Here is a 23,442-nt window from a genome sequence, read left to right on the forward strand (position 1 = left end):
TCTGTTCAGCATGAACAAAGTGTGGGCTCCGGGGAGAGGAATGCTAAGGGTTGCTGTGGGGAAGGGGAGGTATCCCGGACCCCAGGCTTTGGAAAGGAGTTGAAATTTGGACTTGGGATATTTTGGGCTTAGAAAAAACTGCATTGAACAAAAGTGTAGAGGTAAATTAAGTCTTGGGGGATAGAATTTTCTTTGGAAAAGCATGGATTTTGTGATAGAAAATTACTAAAAAAAAAGTCGAAGTGCATTAAGATTATAGTTTACTGTATTTATCTGACAATGGTTAATTTTTTTTTTTTTTTAATTTATCAAGGCAAGCCGCTTTTTACCGGAGCCTATGTCAGCAGCATTATTTTTTATTTCTTTGGACATGCCTGTTTCTTTGGAATATCCAAACATTCACGAAGCTGTTGTGGCCTATTTGGAACAGCTGAATTCTGAAAACTACAGTATTTATAAACGAACTGCAGAGGCTGCTTATTCAATTGAGTGTACCTGTAACTTCCTGTCTGATGTTGGGAAGGAGGTAAAAAGTTTTGTTAACGTCTCTTTAAAATTCCTTTGATAAAATGTTTAGAAAATTCAACCTATAGTTTTCAAACTGATGGACATTTAACAATTGAATTCTTCGGGGTAGGATTCATTATTACTTAATGGCCCAATTACAAGATTAAGGATACGATTTATATAAAATAAAATGAAGATTTGATTAATGAATGGTGTATTTTCATGAGACCAGTGGTATTTTTTAAAACAATTATAATCAATATCTTTATTAGATTGAGTTCCTCTTTGAAGTGGTTTAGTGTGTGTGAACAGTGTGACAGGTGACATAAACAGAATTAGAAGGGAAAATTTAGTGCTTATTTGAAGACATATTTTTCCCTTAATATTTTATAGATCTTTATTTATATAAAGAGCTTGTTCTTTTGTTAAATAAAATTATGAACAGCACTTTAAGGTAGAAGGTCTACTTTTGGTACCCTGTTACAGTAGTAATTATGTATTGTTACTTATCCCTTTTAGGATATTATTTAGTATGTTATCTAAATAACATAAATAAAAGTAGCACTTTCTAAATGAAAGCGTTGCTGTGCTAAGTCACTTCAGTTGTGTCCAACTCTGTGCTACCCCATAGACGGCAGCCCACCAGGCTCCCCCGTCCCTGGGATTCTCCAGGCAAGAACACTGGAGTGGGTTGCCATTTCCTCCTCCAATGCATGAAAGTGAAAAGTGAAAGTGAAGTCGCTCAGTCGTGTCCGACTCTTAGCGACCCCATGGACTGCAGCCTACCAGGCCCCTCCGTCCATGGGATTTTCCAGGCAAGAGTACTGGAGTGGGGTGCCATTGCCTTCTCCAAATGAAAGCCTTAATGAGTCTTAAAATAGACATTGCTTCAATAGTTGTTTACTGTCTGAAATATCAAAATGGGTCCTGAAGATTTTGAAAAATTAGGAGCAAAATTGTTACTCCTTTTGGCCCCTACAGTGGACTTTTTGGGAACCTCATACTTTAAATTTTCCTTATTTACCAATTATTGTTTATTTTTATTTTCTTTTCCCTTCATCTTTATGCCACTGTATCTTGTTTCCTCCATGACAGAATTTTGAATTGCTGTTTAGTTGAATTATTCCTGTGGCATTTTGCATGGCTAGTTAATCACACATGTATTGATTGTACCCTGTTTTCCTAGAACCTGTCAGGATGTTAGAAGCGGGAGGTAGATCTTAAAATACACGGGTCCTGCCTTGAGCTGCAGTTAATAGGGAGACAAGGGCACAATCGAGCCGTCAAGGAACATGCCACTCAGAGGTAAATAGAATAAAGTCTCAGGTGGTGTTGAGTTGGGCATTCTCTCCGCATTTTTCCTCTGAGGCTGACCTTTTCGGTCTGCTTGTGGAGATGGTTGACTTAAGCAGATGTGAACAGGCTCAGGGCCTCTGGATGATCCAGTTTCTTGAAGCTGCTTTGTTAGCTGTTGAGAATCTTACTGTGTATGACCTTGACATTTACTGTTGCATTCTGCTTCTTTTTTAGGGAGAAAAGAATCTCTCAGAGTTAGTGGAGCTGGCAGATCAAGCCTTACGTAGCTTTTCCTACCATCAGCATTTCCCCCTAATAAAGGAAATCATCTCCATTTGTTCAAAAATGTAATTATTTTTCTTAATATGATTATATTATTATATGGTGTGTGTGTGTGTGTGTGTGTGTGTGTAAGTTTAGGGACAATAAAATGAAACTGGCTTTCAGTCTGGTTATTTTTTCGTTTAAATTGCTATTATATGTTCTGATTTTTAAACTGTGGGTGTATAGCTGCATTAGACAGTTAAATGTTTTCTTCAGCAGTAAACTAGAAATGTCATGTTTGTAATCAACATTAATTATCCTTAGATTTTTACACTTTTTGATGTCTTTCCAAATAAGTGTTCAAATTTGTTAATATATCTTTAACATTGTAATTAATAACTTGAATTGAGGGTTTTTTAAATGTAAGTTTCATTATTCCTATCTTTTATATAGATTTTTGGAAAGCATAGTGCATTGATTAACTTATTTTGGGGACGTTGGAGCAGAGTTTGCTTTAAAACCTAGTATTTTCATTGCTTTTGGATAGAGTAAACTCCATAGTGATAAATATCCATTAAATATGGAATTTATTTTTCTATCCCTCTCCTGCTCTGTCAAGTCAGTCACCTCACATAATTATCTGGTGAGAACTACATTGAAGGTTTACTCTTACTACATATCAAGTGTACAAGACAGCATTATTAACCATGGTCCCCAGAACTTACCTGCCCTGTGTAACTGAACCCTTGTGTCCTTTGACCCACATCTCTGCATTTCATCCGGTCCCTGGCAATCACCAGTTCTACATTCTGCTGCTATGAGTTGACTTTTGTAGATTCCACATATAGGTCACATCATATAGTATTTGTTTTTCTGTCTTGGCCCATGTCACTTAGCATGTCGTTCAGCTTCATCTGTATTGTCACAAGTGATAGGATTTCCTTCCTTTTCCAGGCTGAATGGTATTCCATTATGGGGCTTCACTGGTGGCTCAGTGGTAAAGAATCTGCTTGACATTGCAGGAGACACAGGTTCAATCTCTGGGTCAGGAAGACCTCGTAGAGAAGGAAATGGAAACCCACTCCAGTATCCTTGCCTAGAGACCCCATGGATAGAGGAGCCTGGCGGGCCACAGTCCATAGGGTTGCAAAGAGCTGGACGTGACTTAGGAAGTAAACAACAGCAGTATTCCATTGTATATATTTAAACACTGATTATTTTCATGTATTGGCTATTGTGAATAATTCTAGAGTGAGCATGGGACTGCAGATATCTCTTTGAGAAACCGATGTCATTCCCTTTGGTTACATACTTAACAGTGGGACTGCTGGCTCATACAGTAGTTCTAGTTTTAGTTTTTTGAGGAACTTCCGTATTGTTTTCCATAATGGCTGTACCATTTTACATTCTAAATATAATTTTCTAAAGACTTTTTTTTTTTGGACTCTTTAAGAGAGAATATTCTCTTTCTTAAAGCAAGTCATGTGCTGTTACTTCAATCGTGTCTGACTCTTTGCTACCTGCATGCACTGTAGCCCATCAGGCTCCTCTAAGCATGGGATTTCCCAGGCAAGAATACTAGAGTGGGTTGCCATTTCCTTCTCCAGGGAATCTTCCCAACCCAGGGATCGAACTCTTATCTCCCATGTCTTCTGCATTGGTAGGTGGATTCTTTTACCACTGAGCCACCTGGGAAGCCCAACTTTGTTTTAAGTTTACTTAAAACAAGTAGTCTTGGCTACATATTAATTCTAGGTTGGTTAAAGAAGACCCCAGGTGGAGGAATTGGAGTGGGAAGAAATCCTGTTCACTGTGCTTTTCAGTGTCATGTTTAGTAATTTACTTGCCTTAGATGTCTTGGATGTTTACCTTCCTACCAGCTGGAAATCCGTGCAGGCCAGTCCTTTACTACAAGGAGAAAGTCAGAAGGTGTTTCTGCGGATGTTGTCTCACCCTTTGCTACAAGTGAAAGTTGAAACTTACCACTGCTGTCTGGAAATTGTTAAGGTAGGTTGTTTGGTTTTTGTGGGGAGGGGAGCATTAACAGTGTATTCTTTTATTATAACACTAAAACTAAGAATTATTACCATAAAAATAGATGGTAATTATTAGTCAACTCTAAGAAATTTATATTATTGCATGCATGCTGTGTGTGTGTGTGTGTGTGTGTGTGTGTGTGTGTGTGCGCGTGCGCACTGTCATTTCAGTCGTGTCTGACTCTTTGTGACCCTATGGACCATAGCCTGCCAGGCTCCTCTGTCCTTGGGATTCTCCAGGCAAGAATACTGGAGTGGATTACTGTGCCCTCCAGGAGATCTTCTCGACCCAAGGATTGAACCCGTGTCTCTTAAGTCTCCTGCATTGGCAGGCAGGTTCTTTACCACTAGCGCCCTCCTGGGAAGCCCCCCAAAATTGTTAGTCAACTCTAAAAACTTTATACTATTAAATTCTGTAACTGCAAACTTGGTAAGTCTAGCATCTGAATTGCTTTATTAGAAGTTTTATTAAGAATTACATTTATGTTGTGTTATTTAATGATGGAAAAATTATAAGGGAAAGTTGACTTCTATCAAGTATTCAAAGTGATTTCTATGCACAGGAAAAGTTTTAGGTTATTACAGCTTAAATTTTATAGTTTCAGATCTGTTTTCTTAGTAATATTTTTCTTTTCTTTTGAAACAAATATTTCCTATATTTTTAAATTATAAAATATTTTAGGATAGAGTAGTGTTCTTGCCTGGAGAATCCCAGTGACGGGGGAGCCTGGTGGGCTGCCGTCTATGGGGTCGCACAGAGTCAGACACGACTGAAGCGACTTAGCAGCAGCAGCAGCAGCACCAGTACATAAATATTAACTATTTTGATATTGAAAAGAACACTGTACAAAGGACAATATAGAAAAATACCTATGTTCCCATGTACTCTTGAAAATGTCCTCTTGTATTCAATACTTCTGTAAGTACTATCTAGGTATAATGTATAGGTTTTGCCATTTTTACTTATCATTTTTTTTCAGGGAAATAAAAATATTAGTTACAACTGAGGCTTCTTTCCTTTTGCCACCAATATAACCATTCTTAAAAGTTGGTGTTTATCCTTCCCATCTGTGTGTTTTACATACATGTCTCTATAAATCATATATATTATTGTTTCTGCCTTTTTAAAGTAAATAATTTCATGCTGTACACGTTTTTATGGCCTGTTCTTTTCATTTAATCTACCTCGTTCATTCATCTTAACTGCTCTTTACTTTGAATGTATTTTCTTCTATTTATAGTTAAGTATTTAGGTTTGGTCTACTTTTTACTGAAATTAAATTTTTCAGTATTTTCAATAACCGTCTGTAACTGATAGTGCATGTTTGAAAATGTCTTGATTTTATCTTACTCCTGAATGATTGATTAGCTGAGTATAGAATTGTAGATTGACTGCTATTTTTTCTTAGCACTTTTCCAATACTCGTTTGCTCTTGTTAGGCTTCTATCATTTTTGAGAAGTCTGTTGTCAGTTAAATTATAATTTCTTTGTATTTTTTTTCTGTCTACCAGCTTTTAAGATCTTTTCCTTATCTCTGCTGTTCTTCAGTTTCATTGCAGTATAACTTTGTGATAGGTGTGTCATGCAAACTCAAAACTTCTCAAGAGAATCTTTATCTCCTACCAGTTAAAAGAAAAGTTTTAGTGACTTAAGTACTAAAATTGGATTTGAATTATAAAGAGAAGAAAGAGGAATCCTTCGGAAAAATCAGTGTCACTGATTTTTAAAAACTTTTTGTATTATTTTGCAGGAATGTTTAGGCATCCATAATATCAGTAAACCTGTGTCTTCCCTTTGTAATGGAATTCATTTTCTACTTCACCCAAAAGTTCTGTATGAAATCTCTGCATTTGGCATTCAAGACCCCAAAAATGAGGTATGGCATGTTAAGAGGAAGTGTCAATACAAGAGAGTAATTTCGTAGATATTCAGCTAAATCAAGGTAATATTCTAATGTAACAAGACAGTAGGATGAGAAAGTAAAAAGAAACTTGTCTTTAATGTGTGGGTTCAGTTAAATTGTTGTTAAAAAAATGTTAAAAATGAGGCTCAAAATATAGGACATCCTTGTTCTCAGAGAACTCAGATCAAACTAAGTTTTTCATGTAAGGTATAGGAATGATGCAGTAGTTATAGTAAGAGTATTTCCATAAAAAACATTTTTATTCAATGGAAAAGTGTACTTTAAAGATAAGAAGAGAAACCATTAAAGGGGGAAAAACTGGTTGAGAACAGAATGTAAGATGATGCTGTGGAAACAGGAACTGTGAAGGAAGAGCTGCTGACTGTAGCAGCTTTCCAGACTGCGCATGGAGCATCCCAGGTACGTAAGATGACTTGGCGGCCACCTCACTGGACTGCTGTCCGTGTTGTTGGGCAGGTGAGCGCTGCAGCCAAGGCCATCCTGGTGCACCTGCTGCAGGGCCGACTGAGGGTGTCGGCGCCGACCTGGAACAAGTTCATCGAGTCCCTGTGCCCCGTCATCCCCGTGCTGCAGGTACACTGGGCTCACCCACCTGGGCCACCGTTTCTGGTCGGTGAGCGTGACTGATTGAAACGCGTGCCGTCGGGGAGACAAGAGATGCTGGGGTGCTGTGTGTCTGGGTGTGAGGTTAAGAAGTGAGGCACTGGCCTTCAGCACCGACTGTGAAAAATAGAGCTCAGCCTCATGTAAAGGCTTATAGGCAAAGCTAACCATGCTTTTCAAGCAGACTTGATAGAATGAAACTGGTTTCGTGGATTCTACCTGTTTATGTATGGATTAGCGTGATAGGTTGATTACTGAGCTCTCAGAGAGCCAGCTTTGTAAGCAGCCCTTCTGGGCTCAGGTAAAGGAGTGAGGGGCATGCAGGGCCCCCCTCCCTTGGATGGGAAGGTGGGGAAGATGGGAAAGGCCCACCCTCATGGGAGTGGTCCTTCAGAAGACAGAGCTGGGACCTCCGGCCAGCGCAAGACTGCTCCCGTCTTCCTGCAGGCGCTCCCGCTGTGTGTGCGGGGTGGGGGGTGCAGGGGGCAGCTCTGAAGATCTGCAGGGGCCCCATCCAGGGCAGCCCCACAGCTCGACTCCTGGAGAAAAATTAGCACGTGTCAGGAGGGTTGGCACATTTTGCTGAAGTTCTCCAGTATTATTTTTTAAATACAGTTGAATGCAGGCTTCTTACTTCATGTCGGTTATTTTAAGAAAAGTCCTTATTCAACTGAATTGAAAGAAATTTGTGAGTTGCCTGACAGGTCAGCAGAGTTTCTTATTCTCTCAAGGTAAAGAATCAAGCAGCATGTTATGTATACAGTCAAATCATAACTTGCCTCTTGATGAAATCTGTTAGGGCTACGCTGACACTGAAAACCCTCTGGGGAACTGCATCCTCCACCTCAGCAGAGAGAGTCCAGAGACCGATGAAGGGGTGCTCCCCTCTGCCACCCGGCTGAAGTCCATGCTGCGGCTCCTGCTGGTGAAGAAGCCCTCGTAAGTAGAGCAGGTCCTCTGAGTGTGCGAGGCCATGGGAGCGTTCTGGGAAATGAGTGAATCCGTGTGGAACCAGAGAAGGTCAGGGAGAGTGCTTCTTTTATCAGAGGGCCCCGTGAGTGGTCTTGTGGACGCTTTCCTTGGTGCCCCATCCTCCTCCAGCCTCGCCGCCAGGCCCGCCCATGTTGTGGCCCCACCGCACTCACTGCTGGTCACAGCGCTGCTGCACACGGGGTAGAGCCGGGCACAGAAGCAGATGGCAGGAACCGTAGAGTGTTTGCACTGTCTTCTCTCTTTAGAAATTGTTAGCCTCCTGGAGTGAAACTTCTCCAGTGAAATATTTTTTCTGAAAACTAAAGTTTTTCATGAAAGTGTGGTGGACCAGTTGCCTCACATATCAGGGTCTGTTGTTGCTGTTCAGCCGCTCAGATGTGTCTGACTCTGCAACCCCATGGACTGCGTCATGCCAGGCTTCCCTGTCCATCACCAGCTCCCGGAGCTTACCAATGTGTGGATATATTTTCATCTTGTTTAGCTTGTCCTCTTACTAGGCAAACTGAAGAAGTGCCCTTTCCTCCACCATTCGTGTGTCAGTTTAACTAAAAGAGGCGGAGAGAAGGATTGTCTTTCTTCCCTCTTGGTCGGTGCAGCATGAATCTACTATTACTCTCTCGGTGTAGCAGGGGTTAGATTTTCTCTCACCAAGAAGAGAAAAAGCACTTAAATGTCCAGATGGATCAGCAGTGATGACGAGAAAGGACCAGCTGGAAAGGCTGGGGGACACAGACAGATGTTCTCTTGACGATGGGTAATTTTGTTTTCCCCTTACCTAGTTAGGATGATACAGTGGCTTCTTTGTAAACAGGCAGTCAGACGACAAAATAAGGAAGTAGATGAAATAAAGTAAAATGATAAGAGAATGGAAGGAGGAAAATAGGGACATTGTAAGAGCATGTGTATTGTGCAGAGAGGAACCTGTGGGTGATGCTGGAGCCGGTGGGGCAGATGGGGTTACTGTGCGTGTGCTCCTCGGGATTGGGCTTCTGCAAGTGCTCCCTAGTCAGTGTCTTTATTACTACTGTGCTCATTTAGTACTCCCTTCCTCAAATTTGGTGATTTAGCAAAACAGATGTTTGTTTCCGGATCGCCTTTCCTGGCCCAAAGTCTCCAGGTAAACAGAAACACTGTTCTCAGGCAGGACGTTCTAGGGGCTTAGAGATCCCCTCCCAGGAGCCAAGGGTTTGGGTAAGGTAATTCTCAGTTACACACAGCTTAAAGCAGTGTAAATCAGTGTGTAATTGTTTTCGTTATTTGACTAATCCTCTCTCATCTCATCAGACCATAAACTCCATTCGGCAGGAATGCTGTCCACTGGCTAATCTTTACATCCTCAGACCTTCATTGACCACCTTGGGGATAAATATGCTCAAAATATATTCGTTGAAAGAAACAAGTGTAGGGAAATAATCGGATTCTGGTGCTCTTGCTAAACCTAAGAAAATGTGAAGTTTAACTCCAGAGGAAGAGATGCCTAAATCCATGCTTGCCGTGTTCCCTGCTAGCCTTTTCCCTGGGGGTGGTGGCTGCCCCTGCACCAGTGACCCCAGACACTAATGCAGAGCATGGGCCCAAAAGAAGAACGTCATGTGGGAGACACGGCAGAGGGCAAAGGGAGCTTTGCCTGACTTCCCACACCATCTGGAGCAAATATTTGCCCTTCAAAGATGGTACCTGCTTGTAATACAGTAAATTCCTGCTTTCTGTTGATTTGGGAAGCACTTGGGAAACAACGTCAGACTTTATTTTTTTGGGCTCCAAAATCACTGCAGATGGTGATTGCAGCCATGAAATTAAAAGACACATGTATACCTGTGGCAGATTCATTTTGATATATGGCAAAACCAATACAATATTGTAAAGTTAAATAAAATAAAATTAAAAAAAAAATAAAAGACACTTACTCCTTGGAAGAAAAGTTATGACCAACCTAGATAGCATATTGAAAAGCAGAGACATTACTTTGCCAACAAAGGTCCATCTAGTCAAGGCTATGGTTTTTCCTGTGGTCATGTATGAATGTGAGAGTTGGACTGTGAAGAAGGCTGAGCACTGAAGAATTGATGCTTTTGAATTGTGGTGTCAGAGAAGACTCTTGAGAGTCCCTTGGACTGCAAGGAAATCCAACCAGTCCATTCTGAAGGAGATCAGCCCTGGGATTTCTTTGGAAGGAATGATGCTAAAGCTGAAACTCCAGTACTTTGGCCACCTCATGCAAAGAGTTGAAAAGACTGATGCTGGGAGGGATTGGGGGCAGGAGGAGAAGGGGACGACAGAGGATGAGATGACTTGATGGCATCACTGACTCGATGGACGTGAGTCTGAGTGAACTCCTGGAGTTGGTGATGGACAGGGAGGCCTGGCGTGCTGCGATTCATGGGGTCGCAAAGAGAGTCGGAAACGACTGAGCGACTGAACTGAACTGAACTGGGGACCGTGGTCGGCTGTAACCTGGCAGCACACAACACAGACATGACACGGCCTGTCTGGAACTGGGCATGTAACAGAAGAGAGATTGTATCAGTCATACTTCATTACTAATTGTAACAAAGCGAGATCAGTGACGGGGACTTCAGGGTGACGGAAAACAGGCTTGCTGTTGTAGGGAGGCCTGCGCGGGTGTGCAGGTTTTAACTGTAGTCTTCCATGTGCAACCTGAAACCTGGAACTCGGATTACCGCTTAGAATGTCCCGGTGTCCATGTAGTTCGAGAACCTGTCTCAGTATCCTCCAGCTCATTGTTGCTTGTCAACTTGATGATTCTAGTTTTGCATTTCAGTTGGTGATGGACAGGGAGGCCTGGCATGCTGTGGTTCATGGGGTCGCAAAGAGTCGGACACAACTGAGCGACTGAACTGAACTCAACTAATAGTGTGCAGCAGCCAGCCTTTTCTTGAAATCTTCTGCCTTTGCACTCAACTGGCTTTAAAGCTAATCAAGTCCAGATAAAATAGAGTTTTGATGGGAGCTAGAAGTATTTGCATTTTCATATTTGAGGGGATCTATTTCACTCCGAGTATCTCACTTTAGCTATTAACATGATTACTCTCCTGGAGGTTCGACGTGTTGTCTGGACTGTGTTCTTGCGTCTGTGATAGTTTTCATGATTGAGATAGATCACTTGACATGGAGGCTGGAGTCAGGATTTTTAATTTTTAATTTGGAGTTGAGGCAGTATTGACTGTGAAGTTTGCAGTCACAGTGAGTCTGCATGTTCTCTTGTAATTATCAGTTATTCTTTATTTCTTCTGTCTATTTATAAATGTAAAATGCAGGAATAATTGTAGATATACAGTGAGTACTTTAATAGAAAAAGTAAAATGTCATTCATAATTTCAGTATAGTAGAAAATGAAAAAGTGAAAGTGTTGGTCACTCAGTCATGTCTGCTCTTTGTGACCCCATGGACTGTAGCCTGCCAGGCTCCTTTGTCAATGGAATTCTCCAGGCAAGAGTACCAGAGTGAGTATCCATTTCCTTCTCCAGGGGATCGTCCCAACCCAGGGATCAAACCTGTGTCTCCAGCACTGCAAACAGATTCTTTACCATCTAAGCCACAAAGGAAGCATAAGCATAGCTGATACTTGTGTTGATTTGTAATAATTCTTTGTGATTATGGACCTTTCTAATTTCTATACTTTTTTTTTTTAGCCGTTTATATTCAGTTTATGTTACAAAATATTGACTTAAAGACTTTGTTTCTGCAGGGTCCGGGTGCTGGCATTAAAGCTCTTAGCATCTCACCTCACAAGGGAAGAGGGGTCTGACACCAAGCGCCCTTCAATAGATGCCAGAGTTCTCTCCAGAGTTACTAATTTATTTATTGTGAAAAAACCTATTGAACTCAAATTGGATGACCGAAGAGAACTGATGATTAAGGTGCCTCTAACTTTCAAGTTTATTCATTTGTTTATAACTGTGTGATCTATTGTGTGTTACATTCTTTATTCCATTATACATCAGATAGGGAGAGAAGTGGTAGCTTCACATGTGAAGTTGAAGTTGTATCCTGGCTTTTTCTGGCTTCTGGATACATTTGTTTATTGAACAGATATTTCTTGACTGCCCACTGTATGCCAGGCATCATGTCCCTTTTCATTGAGAATATACTCTGGAAAGGCAAATTCATTTGAATAGAATCTTAAACACAGCGTAAGGCTAATCTCAAGGAAAGAAATTCTGTGATGACTCTTAAAAACAAATGTCACTGACATAAAAACTATTCTTTCTCTTCTCTTGGAAATATTCAAAAAAGAAAATATTCCTATGATAAAATTTTTCAGCCTTTTCATCACAGGAAAAGAATATAGAAGGCAAAGGCAGTTTCTCTTAAATATTACAGTGGTTCTGAGGTATTTTTGTTAATCTCTTATTCTGAATCTTTGGCTTTTCCCCTCTCTTCAGAGGTTTAGCCTTCATGTCCTGTCTGCCCAGGGCTGCACCCGAATCATGGCGGACCTGTGGGATCAGTAACAGCTCGTGTCGGTTATCTCCATTGGTTCATTCCCAGGTTTCATAGCTTCTCCTGTGGCTCAAAGTGTGCAGTCTGGCTGTTTTTATTCAAGTTTAGACCAGCCCTTGAGGCCTGTGGCAGTGCTGTAGAGCCACACTTAATACAGTGGATTTTTTAAAATGGGGAAACACGTTCAGCGTTCTCCTAACCTGAGTGTTCGGGGCCATGTCATGGCCCTGACAGGTGGTTGGAGAACCTTCCATGGACCGTACACCAGGTCCTGTTGGGGTCGTCCTGTGTACTGAGCCCCTGGTGTCGCTCCTGGCCCTGTGTGTGGTGTGGGGGAAGGAGTGGGTTCTAGAGCTCTCTTTTCTGAGTGCATGTTAGGGCAGCAGATGGCGGTGGGTGGGAGGAAGGAAGAGTGTGTTCTGAGTCCTTTTCTCTCCCCTGGTCCTGTTGTGTTTTGCGTCCTCAGACTCTCCTGGCAGGAAGCGACGTCCGGGGGCTGGTACGGGGCAGAGGCTGGTCGGAGAGCTGGGCAGCCTGCCCCAGAGAGCTCTCTGCTCCAGGGTGCTTGAGAGGGGAAGGGGAGCGGGCCAGGGGAACTCAGCTGGTGGCCCCTGGGAGCAGCAGAGAAACCCCGAGTCACATTGGGGTTGACTCACATATCTGGGGTTGCTGTTCTCAGGCTAGCAGGCTACCCCCTGGAGTGATGTTGTGCAACTCGAACATTTTCTGTGAAATTGTTAAAAGTGGCTGCTAATGGGTTGTGAACAACTTCCTGGCAAAAATGTACATTAAGAGGAGAGGCTTATTTGACATGATGACTCTTTGTTTTAGATCTTAACTCCCTCTCTGACCTAGCACATCTTTCTTCCAAATATAAATATATCGATTACTTAAATAAGTTGGCTTTTGAGCTTTTCTTTTAATGGTATGAACTATAGAATGCTGTAGAATTTTACTGGAGAATTGGAAGTAGATGAAAAAATAATTTTTTTTTTCTTTTTGGTTTTCAGTTGGAGACTGTTGAAAAGGTGTATGGAATCTTTGTCTCAGATGATATTGATCTTGTTTTGAGAAAGTCAGCCGCAGAGCAATTAGTGGTGATTATGCAAGGTACTGTCTGAGGAACGTGCTACTGAGGATGGAATTTCAGGGTGCTGCATACAGTGGTGCCGGGGGTTGGCAAACTGGTTTGTAGGCCATTCTGATCTGTGGCCTGTGTCTCTTAACAGCCTTCAAGTTAAGGGTGATGTTTACATTTTTAACAAATGTGCAACAAAGGCCATATGTAGCCCACAAAGCCTGATATATTTACTATCTAGTTCTTTACAGAAAAAGTTTGCTGACCTCAGGTCTAGATTATCATTATTTAACCTAGGGAATGTCATTTGATATGTTGATATAATTCAAACAGTAAATTGCATCTTCCTTTCTCACTTTACCTAGTATGTGGTGTTCTGTTTGTTCCATCTTGCTTAAAGAAATAAATCAAATTGTACTTTTTGGGTAGGTAAGATAAAAATAATGTAGTGTGACTATGTATTTTCTTTAAAGGTTTATTTTTAAAAAAGAAGTAGCAGAATGTACTCTTACCTTGTTTGTAGTGTTGTTATTCTTAGTTTTTAGTTTTTTCCCATATGTGATGTGTGTAATTTATTGTTAATGTTTGAAAGAAGTACCTTTGCATTTACATAAAAGGATTTTTTTCAACTTGGAAGGTGGGATATGATGAATGTTACCATCCTGATTGGGATGAGAGAGTAACGTGGAAAGGCATATTCAACATATTTGTGGTTTTAATAACAGTAATAGAAACTACAGAAAATCAGGCTCAAGCAAATGTGGAAAGCCTCCACTAAGAAATTAAAAAAAAGGTTTTAGAGAGTATTCTTTGGGTATTGTCTAGTATTTCAAAAAGAAAGCTCCTAGTTTGGCATGCACTGTATTGGAGGGTAGTGGAGCTGCCTTTTTAAAGTGGCAGTTGGAGATAGTTACAGTGACAGCTACTAATTCAATATCAACTTTATGTTTGTATGTTTTTCTTAATGAGAATATAGGGGGACAAATTAAGAAAATGTGTCTACAAGTTGTGAAATACTTATATCTAACTTAGAAGCAATGAGAGTTTTTGGTCCTAATGATGTCTCTAGTGCCTGTGTGTGTGTGTACATCTTAGTCTTTTAGGGCTGCTGTAATAGAATACCACAGACTAGGTGATTGATAAACAACAGAAATTTATTCTCACAGTTCTGGAGGCTGAAAGTCCAAGGTTACAGTGCTGTACATTCAGTGTCTGGTGAGGGCGTTTCTTGGTTCATAGTTGGCTGTCTTCCTCCTGTGTCCTCACATGGAGAAGGGGCAACAAAGCTCTCCTCTTTTTATCAGGACACTAATCTCATTCACGAAGCCTCCACCCTCGTGATTGGTGACCTCCCAGAAGCCCCACCTCTTGGAACCTCCACTTTGGAGACTGGCTTTCACACAGATGAGCTCTGTGGGGACACAGACACTCAGACCGTGCCAGTGTGTGCACACACATATCCGCACGAATATGTTTATTGGAAAAGAGTCCATGTTCTTTAGAAATATTTAGAGTATGTTACAGACCCTTTCTTTTGTATTTGCTATTAAGAGTTTGGGATTAAAGAACTTGTGTTAATAGAAAAATCATGTTGCAAGTGATATTTACACATTTGCTTGTGGAGAATCTAAGCGTTTTGAGATGATGGATTTGGAAAAGAGAAGAAATGCCAATGAAAGAACCTACAATAATGTTCCATGTACAAATTAAAGGAGTCATTTGTATACTTAAAATTCTGGTACTTTTCAGAATCTGACTAGTTCATTTAATGATTCTTTTTAAAATAGTTTCTTTACATTATAGAAGACGTTCTTGTTACTTAAAAGTTCTCAAATTGTTGAGATGTGTATAAAGTAAAAAGTTTAAGCTGTCATCCTCTAATTTTCAACTATTTTTAACAGTTTGAAAGTTATGGATGTCTGTTCTGTATTTTTAAGACTATAGAAAGTGTTCTTTAATTTTTAATAACTTTTTTTTTGGTCTACAGATATTAAAATGCATGCTGTGGTGAAAAAAGTGTACCTAGTTGACAAGATAATTGAGTATTTAAGTGAATGTGTGGGTCAGGATGGTGAGGTAAGACATATTTTTACAGACTGCTGTTTTTATTAATTAAATTTGAAATGAATTCACTTGGTTTTGGATGAGTTCTTGGAGTGTCAGTCTTGAGTAACACCCACGACCTGTTCATTTTTTTTTTTAATTTCTTAGAAGTAAGGTCTCTAAAGGAAAAGTAACCTTAAAATTTATATTAGATGTATAAGCATAAGTATATACAAAACTTACTTTGAGTGGAAAACAATTCTTAATGTTTGCATTTTAGTTTCACATAATTTTGGTGAAAAAGCATGAATTTAGAATAAGATAATGTTGTATTTTGGAGCTTCCCAGGTGGCACAGCTGGAAAGAATCTGCCTGTAATGCAGGTTTGATCCCTGGGTTGGGAAGATTCCCCTGGAGGAGGAAATGGCAACCCACTCCAGTATTCTTGCCTGGAGAATCCCATGGACAGAGGAGCCTGGCGGGCTACAGTCCATGGGGTCACAAAGAGTCGGACATGACTGAGCACACAGGCACGCACACACATATGCAAAGTATATTTTATCTCATCTTAAAACTGATGACCATAGACAACTGTGTTTCCCCCGCCGGCCAGGTGGTGGAGTGTTTGGTTCAGCCGAGCCTCATGCTCCTGAGGAAGGTCCTCTGTGCCGACCCCGTCCTGCGAGAGTCTCTGTCCCAGAAGACTTCTGTCCTGACCCTGCTCTTCAGAGGTACATAAATTCTGATAGTAAGGAGCTCAGTCTTAAGCTTTAAGTGTTTATTCTTTAACTGTAGGTGACATTTACTTTCTACTTTACTAACAGAATACCAAAGTGGGTATGCTGCTAAAAGAACCCATCGCAGTGGAAAATGTTTAACACTTTTGTGGCAATTTTCTTAAAATCCTGTTTCAGAGTAGGCCTCACAGCTGGGAGGGCTGAAGCCTCTGACGGCTCCCCGCGCGGTGAGGTGGCTGTCGGGGGTGGTCAGCTCCCACCTGCAGAGCGAGGGGCTAAAGCAGCTGTCAGCACTGCCTTCTTTCCAACATCTGTTTCCTCTCTATTGTTTTATTTTGTGCCTTTAGATCTGACGCTTTGCTGCGATAACTGCTTAAATCCTTAAACTGGCCTAGAGGGTATATATATAAACCCAGTCTGTGGGGAGTGGGAACTAGACCATCCTGAATGGCTGTGAGCATCAGTGTATTATATTACATTTTATAAAGTGTGTTTTTTTTTTTTTTTAACCCCTTTCAGTTTGTTTGTAATAGAGTAACGTATTTAGATGGGAAAACTCCATGTAATTTTGTTCTCTTGTTAAATTTTTCTTGCCTTTTCTGACTGTTCTCAGTAGAGAGCTTGGTAACATTATATGCTGTTTTCTTTCCTAGAAGTGTAGGCCACTGCTTTTAAATATTCTACAAGAAATGTCTTGATCGGATGTCTTAATATGTTTAATCTTGTCAGTTATTAAGCATATTAAGAGATAAATGATACTTATGTTCAAAATATCCTTAGAATATAGTCATTTTATTTTAGCATTTTCTTGTCTTCTAATGATTCCTGCTTGCCAAGTTAATAGGACACAGTTTAAATAATATTGATAAAGCTTCTAACCAGGTAAAGTTCTAGAGACTCAGAGTGTTCGGCTTCATATATTTTGAGTAGCGTGTAAAATTTTATAATTTTTTTTATAGATTGATGTGGAAGAGTAGCAGTTATGGATCTGTAGTTTTCCTTCACCTCATTAATAATTATCTTCCGATTAACGTCATTCAGCAGAACTTAATTCCAGTTTACCATTTCTTTATGATTTTGATTTATTCAAGCAGTCAACTAATTATGAGTGCCTATTAGATTCAAAGGTGTTTTCTAAGCTAACATAATCTGTACCCTTTTTGATACTTTTTCTGTCTCATTGATGTTTCCAATCATTACTTAATTGAGTCTGAGAATAAATGATAGTATCTCTCATTAATGAATTTAGTTTCAGGGCCAAGTTAGTTTTTTACCTAGGTACTCAACAAGGAAAATTCGTTACTCAGCAGACGTTCATTGACTGCATGCAGTGTGCTAGACCAGTAGTGTCTGTATCCTCCAAATGTACTACACCAGAACCTCTGTTAACAAGCCCTGCAGAGATTCGCATAGATTTGAAAGGTTGAGAGCCACTGTTTTAGTAATGTCAGTTTGTCTGGGTTAACAATGCATTTCTCTGAGAATGGCATCTCTTCTTTTAGAGTTAAGATATTTTAAATTTGAGGTTCATTCTTTTTTGAGGTGAAAATATAAAGTTATGCTTCTTTTTATTTCTCAGTTTCCTTGATATTTCATGAAGATTGTACCATTGTGACTGAAGTTGGAGCATTGTTTTGTCTTCTGTTATTTGATGAAGTATCAAGAATGGATATGTGGTGAGCTATAAGAGTTTTAAATGAATTTTGCTCTGAAATATCTAAGGTTTCTGATGCAGTCTTGCAGCAATACATGGAAATTTCTGACTTAGGAAGCTTATGCTTTCCATGGTAGAAATATGTGGTATGATATTTGGTTTGAGTAAGCAGTATTAAAAAGCACATTGGCTCAAAAAGTCACCCAGAACTTTACTTTTGAACATCACTAAGTACAAAATTTAATAATTACTATAGTAAATTCTATCATAAATGCATTTTTAAGTATATACTCTCAATTTTGTGTTTTTTGTTCTTGAATATTTAATTTTAAAAACCTTGGGGAAGATGTTTAGGATGGTAGCATCTGATCTTGAGCAGGATTACTGGGAGGGAGACATGGAGGCCACCTGCCAGGATAGCACTTGCATTGTCTGAGTCATTTCTTATATGGACTTTTTAAAGAAAAGCACTGTTTGCTCTTTATAAGTAGGTTGGGGACGGCGCCGTGTTGTAACTGGACTGAATGACGGAATCAGGTGCAGCTCTGCATCTGAGCGTCGGTCGAGGAGGGGAAGCGGGTCTTGTTTGTTCAGCATGACGACGATCCACTCAGTTGTCTCTTTGCTTTTCTGTTTCTGCTGTGAAATAGGTCTGATAGTCCTTCCTGCACACCATCTTCACCATCAGTCTTCAGTCTGCCTGTTTCAGTTTCTAGAAGGTAAAAAATTTCTTCCTTCGATTTTCTCGAAGGTAAAATACTGGTACTGAAAGGGAAATAAGAATCTATGGTTTGTTAAAGTTTCACCTAGCTTTTCCTCACATGCCTTGTAGCGCTTTCACATCTCCTTCGTAAGGGGGCTTCTGAGGGCTCAGTAGGTGTGCATCCCCCGTCACTAGATATTTGGTTTGATGCTGTTCACGACTACAGAAAGCTTGAGAGAACCACACAGTGAACACTCACGTACCCTGCGGTCTATAGTCAGCAACTGTTAAGATGTAGGTCTTGCTTCCTTCCTCCCTCTCTCCCGCTCTCTCAATACATTTATCTATTTTTATGTGATCTTTTTCCCCAACCAGTTTAAAGATAAGTTTCAGACATAATCTTACTTCCCTCCCAATTATTCCAACGTATACCTCCTTAAATTAAGATGTTATCTTATATAACCACTGTATCATGAATGGTCACATTTAAGAAAATCAAAAGTAATTCTGTAATTTGATCCAGTTTCTCTAATTATATCCAAAATATCCTTCATGGATTTTTTTTTTTAAAGCAAGATCCAATCAGGTCATGAATTACATTTGGTATTCATCTTTCTTTAGACTTTTTAAAAAGTAAATTTTTTTTTATGGAAGTGTACACAAAGTTTACAAATCACAAATTTTTCCAGATAAATACATGCATGTATCTAGCACACAGATTAAGGTACAAAATATTACTAGCATGCCGGAAACCACGTTCATGCTTCTTCCTTACCTTCCAGGGCCCACAAAGGTAATTCTACTTTCATTTCTGGTATTATACATTGTTCTTGCACTTTATAAGGTATATTCTTCTCTCCGGCTTCTTTTGTTCCACTTGGGGAGATGTGTCTGCGTCACATCGTGAAGCACTATTGGGTTTGTTTCCACTTCTGTGTGAGAGTATACAGCTGTGTAGTTTACATTCTATCACTGATGGACACTGGGTTGTTTTCTGTTTGGGGCTACTATGAATAAATGACTGCTAAGAATATTCTTGAACATATATGGATCAGAGGGTATTTACACGTTTAGCTTTAGTAGGTGCTCCTAAACAGTATTCCAGAGTGGTGCACTGGAAGCACCAGAGTGATTCACCTCCCAGCTCCAGTGTAGCAGTCCCTGCCGTTCTACACCACGTATATTAATACAACGTCCAGATCCCCACCAGGCACATCCATCATTCACCTTTGATTTCCCTATCTCAGACCTTGCGTTAACCATTTCTCTGAGGAGTCTCTGAGGAAAATTCCAATTTTTAAAATTTGTCTTTTCTTAAATTATGCAGTCTCATTTGTATATAGAGTCCTACCTTGGCCTCTTTTATTGAGATGCTTGAAGTGAAGAAGCACACTAAAGTTTCTCTTAGAAATCCTACTCAAGGGTGTTTACCTGACATTAGTTACAAATATGTGAATATTAGCAAAATTCTTCTTTTACATTTGAGATGCTAGACATTGCTGTACTGCTAAACACTGTGAAATTAACTTTAAGAGATGCTGCTATTGAATATTTCTTAGATCTAAAAATATTTCTAGGTTCTCTTGGTAACACAGAGTCATTGAGTTTATTGATGATGCCACTGTGTTCTCAAGCGAAAATAGTTAAGTTGTGATTCTGTCCCTTATTGACTGCTGTGAGCACAGGCAATTCATTTGCCCTCTGTAAGTCCCATTTTGATCATGTGTAAAATGGGTATCATACTTCCATGCCAGGTAACTGAGTAAAAGGTAACATGCGTTGTTAGCACACAGTAGACATTGGTGTTTCAGTTGAACACCATGTGTGTGTCGTTCACTGTAGCCACGGGCCTTGATTTCAAGGGGTGTCAGTTCCCTCTGCAAACACCTCTAATACAACAAGGACTGTGGTAAATTCTCAGGGAATTGTTCAATCAAGTGTCTTGGGAAGTTTGGAGGAAGGCAGAAGGATAAAGCATGACAACTGCTCCAAATCGGGACCATGAGAGAGATCTTCATGTTATTGTAAAGTGGGAGGCGTAGAACTGACTCTCCTTTGTGGCTCACCATTTTGAGTAGCATTTAAGAATTTAAAAGTTTGTGATTATTTTTATTCCCTTTCTTCAGGTATCATCTACCAGTGCATGTAGTTGGCCACCATGCCGTGAGTCCTTACTCCATGGTTTTGCCGTTATCTGCTGACTCTTTGGCCTTGAAGCCGGTATCAGATATGCTGAGGATGGCTTGGAACCTGTCGTGGTATCACGGGAGTGACAATGTGTTGAAGCAAGTGAACTCCGAAGCTGAAATCCAGGAGTAAGTGTGACACATGTAGAAAAGCATTCCCATTTAATTAATTTAATTAGGCCTTATTTTTCCTTTAGATCAAGTAGCTTTTTTGCTTATGGTCATCTGCTTTTTCACTGAAGATAATAATTTTTACTTTGTTTTATAGGTTGTATATATTTATTACTTTTAAAAAACTATCACACAAAGGAATTTCAACACATTGTTCTCTGCTGTTTTAGAGATTGTATAAAGTTGGGTTAGTTAGTAGATTAATTCACTAGGAAAAGTGCTCTGGGTTAGTGTAAAAGCTTAATAAGTCTGTGTGCATTTGTCATCATTACTGTGATGGTGATGACTTCTAAATATATTGAAAATTAGTGTTTTCTTTTGCATGAAAATTATTTTATATTTCTCCAAGCAGGAAAATGTCAATATAAATGTCCTCAAGCTACTGTAAAACCCTAATATTGACAGATACACACCAGATTTTCTTTTGGCCATGAGTCACCCTTTAATTAAAAGGAAACAAAGATAAAATAGAATTTGGGGGAGCTAGTTTAAAAATAATTGTTAGCTTTTATTTAAATAGCTTCTATTGCTCTTTGTTTAGATTTTTAGATACACTGAAGTTATCCACCGAGGACACCCTTACTCTGAAGATGACCCACACACCTAGTGGACTCAAGGACTGTCTCTGCTCCATTGTTCAGGCCGCAGGCCACAGGGAAGTGAGGGCTGCCCTCACAAGGATGAGTTTTTATCTCCTAAATGACAGACTGTCTTTCAAGGGCGGCACTGGCCCCTGTGGGGTTACCCTGAAGTCCTTGTCTTGGCACACCACACTAAACAGGTCAGTGTCAGCTCCAGGTGCCGGGCCAGAGACCTGGGCTGGATCGTATTTGGGTTCCTTTCCATACATTTAAGATAAGAGCATGTGTTCTTATTGTCGGTATCGTGAGAGAGAAATGTGATTTTAGAAAGAAAAACTTAAGGATTTTTAATTATCTGTAATGCATATCCTTTCCAATGAGTCAGCTCTTCGCATGAATTGGCTGAAGTACTGGAGTTTCAGCTTTAGCATCATTCCTTCCAAAGAAATCCCAGGGCTGATCTCCTTCAGAATGAACTGGTTGGATCTCCTTGCAGTCCAAGGGACTCTCAAGAGTCTTCTCCAATACCACAGTTCAAAAGCATCAATTCTTCGGTGCTCAGCCTTCTTCACAGTCCAACTCTCACATCCATACATGACCACTGGAAAAACCATAGCCTTGACTAGATGGACTTTGTTGGCAAAGTAATGTCTCTGCTTTTGAACATGCTATCTAGGTTGGTCATAACCTTCCTTCCAAGGAGTAAGCGTCTTTTAATTTCATGGTTGCAGTCACCATCTGCAGTGATTTTGGAGCCCAAAAAAATAAAGTCTGCCACTGTTTCCACTGTTTCCCCATCTATTTCCCATGAAGTGATGGGACCGCAGATGCCATGATCTTCGTTTTCTGAATGTTGAGCTTTAAGCCAACTTTTTCACTCTCCACTTTCACTTTCATCAAGAGGTTTTTGAGTTCCTCTTCACTTTCTGCCATAAGGGTGGTGTTATCTGCATATCTGAGGTTATTGAGATTTCTCCTGGCAATCTTGATTCCAGCTTGTGCTTCTTCCAGTCCAGCGTTTCTCATGATGTACTCTGCATATAAGTTAAATAAGCAGGGTGACAATATACAGCCTTGACGTACTCCTTTTCCTATTTGGAACCAGTCTGTTGTTCCATGTCCAGTTCTAACTGTTGCTTCCTGACCTGCATACACATTTCTCAAGAGGCAGATCAAGACTCTGATGCTGGGAGGGATTGGGGGCAGGAGGAGAAGGGGACGACAGGATGAGATGGCTGGATGGCGTCACTGACTCGATGGACGTGAGTCTGGGTGAACTCCAGGAGTTGGTGATGGACAGAGAGGCCTGGCATGCTGCGATTCATGGGGTCGCAGAGGGTCGGACATGACTGAGCGACTGAACTGAACTGAACTGACTGAATGCATATCTTAGAACAGCAAAAGAGAAAATTTGAACATAATTACTGCAGTTTGGAGTTACAAATAAATTGTTATAATTTTTTATAGATATTAAAGTTATTCTATTTTTAGGTCCTATCATAGGAAATCTTAGTTTATCTTACAAAAGTAAGTGATTAGGATAATATGGGGTAAACAAACTGAATGCTTATCCTGTCCATAGTATAAATGAGCTGAGATATCAGGGAATTGATTAAAGCCTTAGTAACCCTGGCTGTTTTATTTGCTTTTGCCTTTGTTTTGTTCTTAATTATCTCATTGATATTTTTACTCTGAATTTCATGAAGTTGATAACCATGTGGAGGTCCTTTGATAGTTATTGGAAAACCCTGGCCTGTAAATTTAACATGTTTAACTGGTAGCAGATGGCTGCATTTGAAACAAGACTGATAAACAGCTGTTGCCAGCAATTTTACATTTCAGTCTTCATATGACTTTAGTATAAAATGTATAACTTTCTGTTAAACAGAAAGTGTGCAGTTTTCAAAATGCAAGGTTTATATGCATTTCTAAAACGTGGGTGCTCGTTTAGTGTAGCTCTCACAATTTGGATATCTAATTCGCCTTTTCCAGTGGTGTGCTGGAGCCAGCTAGGACCACCTTGTTAGGGAGCTGTTGGTTAAATTATCTGAATTTCTGCAAGTTAGTTGTTAAACACAACCACTCTTAAAAATTATATTTTGTAAACTTATAGTCAAATTATATGAAAGATAAAGGTAACAATTATGCAAAGTTATCACTTCCTAATTATTTTACAACATTTCAATGTTATCTGTGTTCTC

At 40.0% G+C, this 23,442-nt stretch overlaps 1 protein-coding gene across 9 annotated transcripts in view; it reads left to right on the top strand.

Annotated features, from left to right (window-relative positions):
- RTTN (rotatin) overlaps positions 1–23,442 on the top strand; it is a 123,313-nt gene that overhangs the window by 26,160 nt on the left and 73,711 nt on the right. For all 9 annotated transcript variants that reach the window (XR_011563766.1, XM_070778677.1, XM_070778671.1 and 6 more), the window contains 14 exons: positions 314–526; positions 2,038–2,150; positions 3,948–4,074; positions 5,855–5,980; positions 6,485–6,601; positions 7,431–7,570; positions 11,334–11,505; positions 13,099–13,198; positions 15,154–15,242; positions 15,823–15,940; positions 17,526–17,622; positions 18,251–18,319; positions 20,430–20,618; positions 21,202–21,441. Coding sequence is in view for 8 of the 9 variants with exons in the window: in XM_070778677.1 (XP_070634778.1) it covers positions 314–526; positions 2,038–2,150; positions 3,948–4,074; positions 5,855–5,980; positions 6,485–6,601; positions 7,431–7,570; positions 11,334–11,505; positions 13,099–13,198; positions 15,154–15,242; positions 15,823–15,940; positions 17,526–17,622; positions 18,251–18,319; positions 20,430–20,618; positions 21,202–21,441 (1,910 nt within the window). In the remaining variant the exon portion in view is untranslated. The remainder of the gene's footprint in view (positions 1–313; positions 527–2,037; positions 2,151–3,947; positions 4,075–5,854; positions 5,981–6,484; positions 6,602–7,430; positions 7,571–11,333; positions 11,506–13,098; positions 13,199–15,153; positions 15,243–15,822; positions 15,941–17,525; positions 17,623–18,250; positions 18,320–20,429; positions 20,619–21,201; positions 21,442–23,442) is intronic.

The sequence above is a fragment of the Bos indicus genome, chromosome 24 (genome assembly GCF_029378745.1).
Source record: "Bos indicus isolate NIAB-ARS_2022 breed Sahiwal x Tharparkar chromosome 24, NIAB-ARS_B.indTharparkar_mat_pri_1.0, whole genome shotgun sequence".
Lineage (NCBI taxonomy): Eukaryota > Metazoa > Chordata > Mammalia > Artiodactyla > Bovidae > Bos > Bos indicus.